General features: G+C 44.9%; 1 protein-coding gene across 4 annotated transcripts in view; it reads left to right on the top strand.

Moving 5' to 3' along the window:
• The window catches only part of LOC118358564 (uncharacterized), a 39,825-nt gene that overhangs the window by 7,907 nt on the left and 19,186 nt on the right, over positions 1 to 12,732 (top strand). For 3 of the 4 annotated variants that reach the window (XM_052479163.1, XM_052479162.1, XM_052479161.1), the window contains 2 exons: positions 2,582 to 2,737; positions 3,718 to 3,945. In XM_052479163.1, the coding sequence (XP_052335123.1) occupies positions 2,582 to 2,737; positions 3,718 to 3,945 (384 nt within the window). Of the gene's footprint in view, positions 1 to 389; positions 2,269 to 2,581; positions 2,738 to 3,717; positions 3,946 to 12,732 lie in introns of those variants that run through there. The other variant, XM_052479164.1, reaches the window with a different exon arrangement.

Raw genomic sequence — 12,732 nt, 5'->3', positions numbered from 1 at the left:
ATAGCTCCACATTTATCTGGTATTCCCTGTATATAGCTTCACATTGATCTGGTACTCCCTGTATATAGCGCCACATTGATCTGGTACTCCCTGTATATAGCACCACATTGATCTGGTACTCCCTGTATATAGCTCCACATTGATCTGGTACTCCCTGTATATAGCTCCACATTGATCTGGTACTGGTACTCCCTGTACATAGCTCCAGTACTCCCTGTATATAGCTCCACATTGATCTGGTACTCCCTGTATATAGCTCCACATTGATCTAGTACTCCCTGTGTATAGCTCCACATTGATCTGGTACTGGTACTCCCTGTATATAGCTCCACATTGATCTGGTACTCCCTGTATATAGCTCCACATTGATCTGGTATAGCTCCACATTGATCTGGTACTGGTACTCCCTGTATATAGCTCCACATTGATCTGGTACTCCCTGTATATAGCTCCACATTGATCTGGTACTGGTACTCCCTATATAAAGCTCCACATTGATTTGGTACTCCCTGTATATAGCTCCACATTGATCTGGTACTCCCTGTATATAGCTCCACATTGATCTGGTACTCCCTGTATATAGCTCCACATTGATCTGGTACTGGTACTCCCTGTATATAGCTCCACATTGATCTGGTACTCCCTGTATATAGCTCCACATTGATCTGGTACTCCCTGTATATAGCTCCACATTGATCTGGTACTGGTACTCCCTATATAAAGCTCCACATTGATCTGGTACTCCCTGTATGTAGCTCCACATTGATCTGGTACTCCCTGTATATAGCTCCACATTGATCTGGTACTGGTACTCCCTATATAAAGCTCCACATTGATCTGGTACTCCCTGTATATAGCTCCACATTGATCTGGTACTCCCTGTATATATAGCTCCACATTGATCTGGTACTCCCTGTATATAGCTCCACATTGATCTGGTACTGGTACTCCCTATATAAAGCTCCACATTGATCTGGTACTCCCTGTATATAGCTCCACATTGATCTGGTACTGCCTGTATATAGCTCCACATTGATCTGGTACTGGTACTCCCTATATAAAGCTCCACATTGATCTGGTACTGGTACTCCCTGTACATAGCTCCACATTGATCTGGTACTCCCTGTATATAGCTCCACATTGATCTGGTACTGGTACTCCCTGTATATAGCTCCACATTGATCTGGTACTCCCTGTATATAGCTCCACATTGATCTGGTACTGGTACTCCCTATATAAAGCTCCACATTGATATGGTACTCCCTGTATATAGCTCCACATTGATCTGGTACTCCCTGTATATAGCTCCACATTGATCTGGTACTCCCTGTATATAGCTCCACATTCATCTGGTACTGGTACTCCCTGTACATAGCTCTGTTCTTCTGTATTTTATTCCTTGTGTTAATATTTTATTATTTTGAAACTCTGCATCTTTGGGAAGGGCTCGTAAGCAAGCATTTCACAGTAAAGTATACACTAATTGTATTCAGCGTATGTGGACAAATAACATTTGACTTAATTCGATTTGCATCACTGAATTTTATAAGATACTAAGCGTCACTATGAGATCCTTGTATAACCAGGGTTGAGTTTTAGCTAACCTTTTCTCTTTTTTTTCGAGGCAAACTGATCAAATATTTCTCTCACCTTCATACAGTATCTTGTAGATGCACTGAGGAAGCAGAACTGCAGGTTGTGCTTTGATCTTGTCTAAAATTGCTACATCAAACGTTTCATGGCTTGGAAGAGGGAAAGGCATGGATTTTTCCTGTTGATTCTTGGCTGAAGGACGATGCACTAATTATGTTGAGTGTTGTTACCTTCCTGACAAACCCTGAGATGTCAGATGGAGAGTTTTAGCTTCCTTTCTCCCTCTGTCTGTCTGTGCCTGCCTGTCTGTCCCATTTCCTCATGCTGGGAGACCGATGCTCAGTGAAGTGGGTGGTACAGTAGCTAGCTGAAGTGGTATAAGTGATTGTAGCATGTAAATTGGGGAGTTGAAGCTAGCTATCTTACCATCTTGTTTGTGCCACAGTGTCATTGGTAGCAAACTAGTTGAAAGGGTTTATCTGGCAGCCCTTTGGTGCTACTCTCTGTGGTTATCTCTGTCTGCAGCTCTCTCCAACAGCCCAACCCAGCACCAGTCCTGACCCACATCCAGGTTCCAGCACCGTAGAGGAGCTCTGTCCGTTTGAGACAGCCCAGGGCAGCTGGTGCCTGGGTGGACCTGGGGTAGCTTGTCTCATGGTTATTCTCATGCCGACTGTGAGGAACTCAGCTGCTACCTCACTCAACTCTGCATGTCTCCAATTGACTAAGCTGCAAATGGGAAACTTGGGAAGAATTTGGTGTTTCTATGCATGTGCAGAGAGAGGACTGTCTAAAGCTAGGATGAGCTAGTTATATCTGCTTAGAGCTACTGTAGGCCATAACTGAGATCTGCCTGGTCCTCTTGAGCAGTATGCATCAATGCTTCGTAAAAAGTGACTGTTTTAGGCTTCTATTCACTATGTTGCGAATCTCTTTAATGTTAATATAATCCCTCATGTTGTGTAACGTTGTTTTCCGTCCCCCCCAGGTACACATCAGGGGATGTGAGACTGTGGGACACCCTCCACTAGGACTCTGCACCCCCCTTCCTGAGGCCCACTTCCTTAGGCCCAGCCCCCTTGACTGCAGACCTCAGCCCCAGACCTCACATCAGTCACGTCTGGTGTGGCTTCCTATGGCCATGGTGAGTGGGGGTCCTCAACTCTCCAGTCAACTTAATGGCTATTCCACTGGCTAGCCTTTTCTGGGAATTGTACAGAAAACATTTTGCTTTCACAAGACTTGGAAATAACAGTTTCAGGGTGTGATTAGCAAGACACACATTCCACATTAGCAAGCTAGCTGGGCAAAGGGTTCCACGTGACTCTGGCTGCTGCATCTGGTACTCTGGTCTTGGATCTTGGACCTGCTACTCATGCAAGTCCAGGATTAGTTTCAGCCAGAGTTTGTTTGTGTTTCACACATGATTTGCAGCACATAGCAGGGTTCCAGATCCCTGGGAGGGTCCACACGCCCTGGCTCTGAGCCTGGAGAGCCCCACCTTAGCTGCTGGGCTAGACGTCCGGCTGGACCAGCCTGATGACGGGCTACTGGAGGACCCTCTGCCAGGCCACGCTGCCCAAACCTGTGTGTCTCTCTCAATTCAATTTCAATTCAAAGGGCTTTATTGGCATGGGAAACATATGATTACATTGTCTCTCTCTCACTCTTTCTTTCTCTCTCTAGGTCTCTCTCTCTCTCTCTCTAGGTCTCTCTCTCTCTCTCTCTCTCTCTCTCTCTCTCTCTCTCTCTCTCTCTCTCTCTCTCTCTCTCTCTCTCTCTCTCTCTCTCTCTCTCTCTCTCTCTCTCTCTCTCTCTCTCTCTCTCTCTCTCTCTCTCTCTCTCTCTCTCTCTCTCTCTCTCAGCTTGATCATTTGAAAGAGGATTATGATAGAATCCCCCGATGCAATGATACGGTGTCTACATTGATCCAGTCTGCTGTTGTGATTTCTCATATTTGAATTCCTCTATCTGTCACAGTCAATCCATTATATACAATATTAGTTCATTAGCAGTGCAACTGGACTTTTCATATGTGAGGTACTTTACTGTCACATGGAGTGAGAAGTTTAATCAGCAGGCTGAATAAAGTATTCACTTTTCTAACAGTGGCTCTGGTCACAGGAGGAGTCTATGGTCCTAGTACCAGGGGCTGAGGGGAGAGGAGTAGACAGTAGCCCCACGGTGACCCTCTCTGCTGGGGAGACAGTGTACCTGCTGGCCCCTGAGGACCTGGAGCCCCGGGTGCTCCATACCATCTACGGCCTCCCAATCATCTGTCTGGACGCCTCAGTGACACACGCTGCCCTGGGGGTCAAGAACTGTGGCTGGGACATGAACGATGGAGGCAAGGTAGGTGAATCAACATGTAATTGATTACAGTCTTTTGACAGGGTCGTATTCATTAGGGAATTGATTGAAACATGACAGACAATGAGGGTTTCTAATGAATACAAACCCGATGTTGTTTTTGATATACTGTACCTGGAGTTAGGAACAGGACTATGTTAAGGTAGGTATGCCAAAGCTAAGCACTAAGCAAATACTGAAGCCCAAACCATTCTTTTTCTGAGTGCTCAACACATTTGGACGGCTATAAATTGGCCAACCTTTAATGTTTGTTTTTTACTGATATAATTATAGGGCTGAATTGAAACCTGAAGTGAATAGCATACCTATCGTCACCCCAAAACCGGCATCTCTCTGAGTCTGAGTAGCAAAACACCCATCTGAGTCTGAGTAGCAATGCGCTAATCTGAGTCTGAGTAGCAATGTGCTAATCTGAGTCTGAGTAGCAATGCGCTAATCTGAGTCTGAGTAGCAATATACCCATCTGAGTCTGAGTAACAATACACTAATAAGTCTGAGTAGCAATACACTAATCTGGGTCTGAGTAGCAATTTACTAATCTCAGTTTGAGTAGCAAAACACCCATCTGAGTTTGAGTCTGAGTAGCAATACACTAATCTGAGTCTGAATCTGAGAAGCAATACACAAATCTGAGTCTGAGTAGTGTCATGACGTTGCCCTCTTTGGGTACAGCAAGCCCATCCCCCTCTCCCTGCTTCCCCCTGCCTCCTTCAACTAGCTGCTGTGGTCAGAGAGAGGTTGTAAATTCCTGAGAAGACCCTGCCTCATGGCCACACAGTATAAGAGACAGAGTGAATTTTCATAGAGAACAACAGAATTTCTTCCACCTCACAGAACTGGAGGTCCAAACAAATTTCATGTTCCCGGACAAGGTATAAAAGATTGGTGAAGAATCCAGCTACGAACTGGTCCATTTGTTACATTTTGGGGAAGCTCATAAGAGACGGTGTGGCCACATTGCCATAACGCTGTTTATATAATAGTAAAGTGGCTGTTCCACTGGATGTCATAAGGTGAATGCACCAATTTGTAAGTCGCTCTGGATAAGAGCGTCTGCTAAATGACTTAAATGTAAATGTAAATAATAGCCTCAGATATGAGGTTTACATCTAATTGTTGTATAAGATTAATGAGTGAGTATGATACTGTTTGTAAAATTGTTTGATGTGATTTTGGACTGTTTATTGAAGGAAACTCCAATTCCCTTTTGAGTTTAACTAAATCAGAGGACCACCCCTGTTCCCAGTTAGGATCAGGCATCCTGGGACAGGCCCTTTTCTGCATTTCTGAATAAAACCCAACTTTGAGAAGTGATCACCAGACCATGTTTCTCTCAAACACGGTAATACAAAGGTTGCAGACCATTGCTGAATCTTTTAACCATACCACGTGGTTAAACTCTTAGACTATCGATACCGACAGAATAAGAACAGGTCTTTGATATTAATTACTAGTCTGCAGCTAGGAATTCGGTATCATTGAATGCGAAGAACGACAACCGCCGAAACATCCACTCTACAACAACATGAATGAATGTCACTCTGAACTATCCATTCCACTATAACCACAACAGAGAGAGAGCGGGAGAGAGACGAACAATTCTACAAAACAACTTTTCAACTGCGATCAAGACGACACACTGAGCGTAAATATATATATTGACTGCAAATGTTCCCGAATGAGTGAGCGTTCATGTGCAAAGGATTAGCATTTCAATTGTTATAATAATTAACTCTGTAGTGACTTCTCAGTCGACCCCCACTTCCCTTTCAATCCACCAAGCCGCGATGCCGGTTTAGCCCACTAGGGCACATTCCCTTATCATTTCTGGTAACCATATTGACTTTGTTTGTTTATGCATTTCTGTGAATTACTTAGTTAGTAATAAATAAATGATTTAAGACAATTGATGTATGGATGACTCATAGGTGAGGTAAAGTAAATAATTCATTAATCAGAAGACTATGGATCAGATATGAAAATATCTGAAAAGTTATTTTAGGAAATGATAACTTTGTAATCTGAATATTTTCCTTGGTGCCCCGACTTTCTAGTTAATTGCAGTTACATGATTAATCAGTTTAATCGCGTAATAATAATTACAGAGAATCTTTGATAAAAACTAAAAGTCTTCATTTAATGATAGTAAAGACACGACAGTAGCAATATACCCACCTGGGTCTATTAACAGTCTCTGGAACCCCAACAGGGAGGTGCACGCCAGTCTGGGGAATCTGGGACAGTCGCTGGGTATTGTGGGTATAGAAATAGCTGAACTACTCCTACTGGGCCTTGTTCCTAATTACTGTAGTATTTGGTTTACTCTTTACTCTTGATCCACATGCACACGTACACAAACACACATGCACACCACACACACACACACATGCACACGTACACATACACACAAACACACATGCACACCACACACACACACACATGCACACGTACACATACACACAAACACACATGCACACCACACACACACACACATGCACACGCACACGCGCACACACACACACACATGCACATATACACAGACTAAACATGCACACGCACACACACACACACACACACATGCACATGCACGCACACATACACACACACACATGCACACGCACGCACACATACACACACACATGCACACGCACACATACACACACTAAACATGTGGAGTCTATTTCCCAAAGTATCTGCTATTTGTATATACTGTATTATTGTGGTGTATCTAAGGGCCCTGCTCCTAACTGAGGCTAGTACCTTCATTTAGCCCTCTGCTAATTACAGGAGACTGAGTTTATGAAGCTTTTTCTTTGAGCAAAACGCAACAGTGAAGGTACAATGCTGCATACAGAGCCCTCCACACACAGTACTACAATACGTTGAGTTCCCCACAGCTGTGAAGTGAGCTGTAGCCTATTGTGTGTTTGTGTTAATGAGTCTGTTATTAAAGAATGGGAAACAATGTTGTGTATATTATAGTGAATTTTCCAGTACATATGTGGCAATTATTTATTTCAGAAGGTGTCAGCAAAACTAGTACTCTGTATGTGCTCTATCTAGGTCATCTAGGACACCCTTTCAAGCTTAACATCCTTATCATTTATCGCCCTCCAGGTTCCCTCGGAGAGTTCATCAATGAGCTTGATGCCTTGATAAGCTCCTTTCCTGAGGACGGCTCACCTCTCACAGTTCTGGGCGACTTTAACCTCCCCACGTCTACCTTTGACTCATTCCTCTCTGCCTCCTTCTTTCCACTCCTCTCCTCTTTTGACCTCACCCTCTCACCTTCCCCCCCTACTCACAAGGCAGGCAATACGCTTGACCTCATCTTTACTAGATGCTCTTCTTCCACTAACCTCATTGCAACTCCCCTCCAAGTCTCCGACCACTACCTTTTATCCTTTTCCCTCTCGCTCTCATCCAACACTTCCCACACTGCCCCTACTCGGATGGTATCGCGCCGTCCCAACCTTCGCTCTCTCTCCCCCGCTACTCTCTCCTCTTCCATCCTATCATCTCTTCCCTCTGCTCAAACTTTCTCCAACCTATCTTCTGATTCTGCCTCCTCAACCCTCCTCTCCTCCCTTACTGCATCCTTTGACTCCCTATGTCCCCTATCCTCCAGGCCGGCTCGGTCCTCCCCTCCCGCTCCGTGGCTCGACGACTCCTTGCGAGCTCACAGAACAGGGCTCCGGGCAGCCGAGCGGAAATGGAGGAAAACTCGCCTCCCTGCGGACCTGGCATCCTTTCACTCCCTCCTCTCTACATTTTCCTCCTCTGTCTCTGCTGCTAAAGCCACTTTCTACCATTCTAAATTCCAAGCATCTGCCTCTAACCCTAGGAAGCTCTTTGCCACCTTCTCCTCCCTCCTGAATCCCCCTCCTCCCTCTCTGCAGATGACTTCGTCAACCATTTTGAAAAGAAGGTCGACGACATCCGATCCTCGTTTGCTAAGTCAAACGACACCGCTGGTTCTGCTCACACTGCCCTACCCTATGCTCTGACCTCTTTCTCCCCTCTCTCTCCAGATGAAATCTCTCGTCTTGTGACGGCCGGCCGCCCAACAACCTGCCCGCTTGACCCTATCCCCTCCTCTCTTCTCCAGACCATTTCCGGAGACCTTCTCCCTTACCTCACCTCGCTCATCAACTCATCCCTGACCGCTGGCTACGTCCCTCCCGTCTTCAAGAGAGCGAGAGTTGCACCCCTTCTGAAAAAACCTACACTCGATCCCTCCGATGTCAACAACTACAGACCAGTATCCCTTCTCTCTTTCTCTCCAAAACTCTTGAGCGTGCCGTCCTTGGCCAGCTCTACCGCTATCTCTCTCAGAATGACCTTCTTGATCCAAATCAGTCAGGTTTCAAGACTAGTCATTCAACTGAGACTGCTCTTCTCTGTATCACGGAGGCGCTCCGCACTGCTAAAGCTAACTCTCTCTCCTCTGCTCTCATCCTTCTAGACCTATCGGCTGCCTTCGATACTGTGAACCATCAGATCCTCCTCTCCACCCTCTCCGAGTTGGGCATCTCCGGCGCGGCCCACGCTTGGATTGCGTCCTACCTGACAGGTCGCTCCTACCAGGTGGCGTGGCGAGAATCTGTCTCCTCACCACGCGCTCTCACCACTGGTGTCCCCCAGGGCTCTGTTCTAGGCCCTCTCTTATTCTCGCTATACACCAAGTCACTTGGCTCTGTCATAACCTCACATGGTCTCTCCTATCATTGCTATGCAGACGACACACAATTAATCTTCTCCTTTCCCCCTTCTGATGACCAGGTGGCGAATCGCATCTCTGCATGTCTGGCAGACATATCAGTGTGGATGACGGATTACCACCTCAAGCTGAACCTCAGCAAGACGGAGCTCCTCTTCCTCCCGGGGAAGGACTGCCCGTTCCATGATCTCGCCATCACGGTTGACAACTCCATTGTGTCCTCCTCCCAGAGCGCTAAGAACCTTGGCGTGATCCTGGACAACACCCTGACGTTCTCAACTAACATCAAGGCGGTGTCCCGTTCCTGTAGGTTCATGCTCTACAACATCCGCAGAGTACGACCCTGCCTCACACAGGAAGCGGCGCAGGTCCTAATCCAGGCACTTGTCATCTCCCGTCTTGATTACTGCAACTCGCTGATGGCTGGGCTCCCTGCCTGTGCCATTAAACCCCTACAACTCATCCAGAACGCCGCAGCCCGTCTGGTGTTCAACCTTCCCAAGTTCTCTCACGTCACCCCGCTCCTCCGCTCTCTCCACTGGCTTCCAGTCGAAGCTCGCATCCGCTACAAGACCATGGTGCTTGCCTACGGAGCTGTGAGGGGAACGGCACCTCAGTACCTCCAGGCTCTGATCAGGCCCTACACCCAAACAAGGGCACTGCGTTCATCCACCTCTGGCCTGCTCGCCTCCCTACCACTGAGGAAGTACAGTTCCCGCTCAGCCCAGTCAAAACTGTTCGCTGCTCTGGCCCCCCAATGGTGGAACAAACTCCCTCACGACGCCAGGACAGCGGAGTCAATCACCACCTTCCGGAGACACCTGAAACCCCACCTCTTCAAGGAATACCTAGGATAGGGTAAGTAAGGGTAAGTAATCCTTCTCACCCCCTTCTCCCCCAAAAAAAAAAAAAAGATTTAGATGCAAGTGGCTGTTCCACTGGATGGCATAAGGTGTATGCACCAATTTGTAAGTCGCTCTGGATAAGAGCGTCTGCTAAATGACTTAAATGTAAATGTAAATGTAATTATATATGCACCTGTCGGTTATTCTTGTAGTTGTTTTGGCCATCTATGGTTATACCTCTTGGGTCTTTTCCAGAACAGGGGTGTCCCTTTCAGAGTTAGCAAGATGACATGTATTGGTTATTCCTGTAGAGTGCCACGGTCTGTTACTATGGTCCTACATGCATGAAACTATTTCTGTGGCTTTACAGGTTCCATGTCCTAATATGAAGGCAATATGATAACGGTGGCTAAATGCCAGAGGTGATGAGCCATTAAGAGGAGTTACTATGAGTATAACGTAATGAGGACAAATAACAATTACAAGTCTATTTGAACTCACATGCTCCGGCATTTGTAAAATATGATTGACCAAATATTTCCACGACAATGTTTTCTACGGCTTTTTTTGTTGCTTAAAATTAATTTGTAGAATATTATACTGTACAGTGCATTCGGAAAGTATTCAGATCCCTTCACTTTTTCTACATTTTGTTACGTTACAGCCATATTCTAAAATGTATTAAATAGTTTTTCCCCAACTCATCAATCTATACACAATACCCCATAACGACAAAGCAAAAACAGGTTTTTAAAAATGTTTGCTAATTAAAAAAAACGTTTTAAACTGAAATATCATATTTATATAAGTATTCAGAACCAGAGCACAGCTATTTTCAGGTCTCTCCAGAGATGTTCCATCAGGTTCAAGTCCGGGCTTAGAGACTTGTCCCGAAGGCACTCCTGCGTTGTCTTGGCTGTGTGCTTAGGGTTGTTTACCTGTAGGAAGGTGAACCTTCACCCCAGTCTGACGTCCGGACCGCTCTGGAGCACATTTTAATCAAGGATCTCTCTGTACTTAGCTCAGTTTACCTTTCCCTCGATCCTGACTAGTCTCTCAGTCCCTGGCTGGTTTCCTCTAGACACTTGGCATTCAGGCCAAAGAGTTTAATCTTGGTTTCATCAGACCAGAGAATCTTGTTTCTCATGTTCTAAGAGTCCTTTAGGTGTCTTTTGGCAAACTGACTTCCGTCTGGCCTCTCAACCATAAATGCCTGATTGTTGGATTGCTGCAGAGATGGTTGACGTTCCAAACGTCTTCCATTTATGAATGATGGAGGCCACTGTGTTCTTGGGTACTTTCAAGGCAGCAAACATTTTGCGGTGGACATTTTTTGGTCCTTCCCCAGATCTGTGCCTTGACACATTAATGTCTTGGAACTCTGCGGACAATTCCTTCAACCTCCTGGCTTGGTTTTTGCTCTGACATGCACTGTCAACTGTGGGACCTTACATAGACAGGTGTGTGCTTTTCCAAATCATGTCAAATGAATTGAATTTACCACAGGTGGAATAAAAATTGTGGAAACATCTCTAGGATGATCAATGGAAACAGGATGCACCTGAGCTCCAATTTGAGGATCCAATTTGGGTTGTAGTTGTAAATCGGTGTCATGCATTTCAGTGTATTTCAAGATAAATATTTGCAATATGTAGTTTTGTGACAAAAACCCTGTTTGAAAAACCCACTTTGTTAAACACCTTAGTCTGTCTCTCTCTAAATGTTGAATGTTTTGATAGGCCCAGATGCTGGTACTTAAGTAATTAGTCGAGAGACTAGGGACCGGACCTAAATGGAGCCTCTCTCTGTTGGTTAGACATTTCTTTGGCAGAGCTATCCCACTGACATCATTACAATGTTCTCATTCCTGATGATGTTATATTATCACTAAAGCGCCACATATTGGGTCTAGGAGAAAGTTTGAGGGATAACTTTGCTGCAGTGCTTCCTCTCAAGGTTACAGCTAAAGGATTTTTAAAAGATCTTGTAAAATCAAGAGAGATGTCATATACAATGGCAAGAAAAAGTATGTGAACCCTTTGGAAATACCTGGATTTCTGCATAAATTGGTCATAAAATATGATCTGATCTAGGTCACAACAGTAGACAAACACAGTCTGCTTAAACTAATAACACACAAACAATTATATGTTTTCATGTCTTTATTGAACACACCGTGTAAACATTCACAGTGCAGGGTGGGAAAAGTATGTGAACTCTTGGATTTATTAATAACTGGTTGACCCTCACTTTGGCAGCAATAACCTCAACATTTTCTGTAGTTGTGGATCAGACCTGCACAACGGTCAGGAGGAATTTTGGACCATTCATCTTTACAAAACTGTTTCAGTTTGCAATATTCTTGGGATGTCTGGTGTGAACCGCTCTCTTGAGGTCATGCCACAGCATCTCAATCGGGTTGGGCCACTCCAGAAAGGTGTATTTTCTTCTGTTGAAGCCATTCTGTTGTTGATTGACTTCTGTGTTTTGGGTCATTGTCCTGTTGCATCACCCAACTTCTGTTGAGCTTAATTTGGCGGACAGATAGCGTAACATTCTCCTGCAAAATGTCTTGATAAACTTGGGAATTCATTTTTCCACCGATGATAGCAAGCTGTCCAGGGCCTGAGGCAGGAAAGTATCCCCAAACCATGATGCTTACTCCACCATACTTTACAGTTGGGATGAGGTTTTTTTTATGTTGGTGTGCTGTGCCTTTTTCTCCACACAAAGTGTTCTGTGTTCTTTCCAAACAACTCAACTGTAGTTTCATCTGTCCACAGAATATTATGACAGTAGCGCTGTGGAACATCCAGGTGCACTTTTGCAAACTTCAGACGTGCAGCAATGTTTTTTGTTGGACAGCAATAGCTTCTTCCGTGGTGTCCCCTCATGAACAACATTCTTGTTTAGTGTTTTACGTATCTAAAAGATGTTAGCATGTTCCAGAGATTTCTGTAAGTCTTTAGCTGACACTCTATAATTCTTCTTAACCTCATTGAGCATTCTGTGCTGTGCTCTTGCAGTCATCTTTGCAGGACAGCCACTCCTAGGGAGAGTAGCAACAGTGCTGAACAGTGCTGACCAATTATAGACAATTTGTCTTACTGGGACTGATGAACGTCTTACTTTTGTAACCCTTTCTAACTTAAATGCAAGTCAGCAATTCTTCATCTTAGGTCTTCTGTGATTTCTTTTTTTTCG

Source organism: Oncorhynchus keta, chromosome 25 (genome assembly GCF_023373465.1).
Source record: "Oncorhynchus keta strain PuntledgeMale-10-30-2019 chromosome 25, Oket_V2, whole genome shotgun sequence".
Classification (NCBI taxonomy): Eukaryota; Metazoa; Chordata; class Actinopteri; order Salmoniformes; family Salmonidae; genus Oncorhynchus; species Oncorhynchus keta.
The sequence above is the reverse complement of the archived record's forward strand: the minus strand, read 5'-3'. Positions and strand labels throughout refer to the sequence as shown.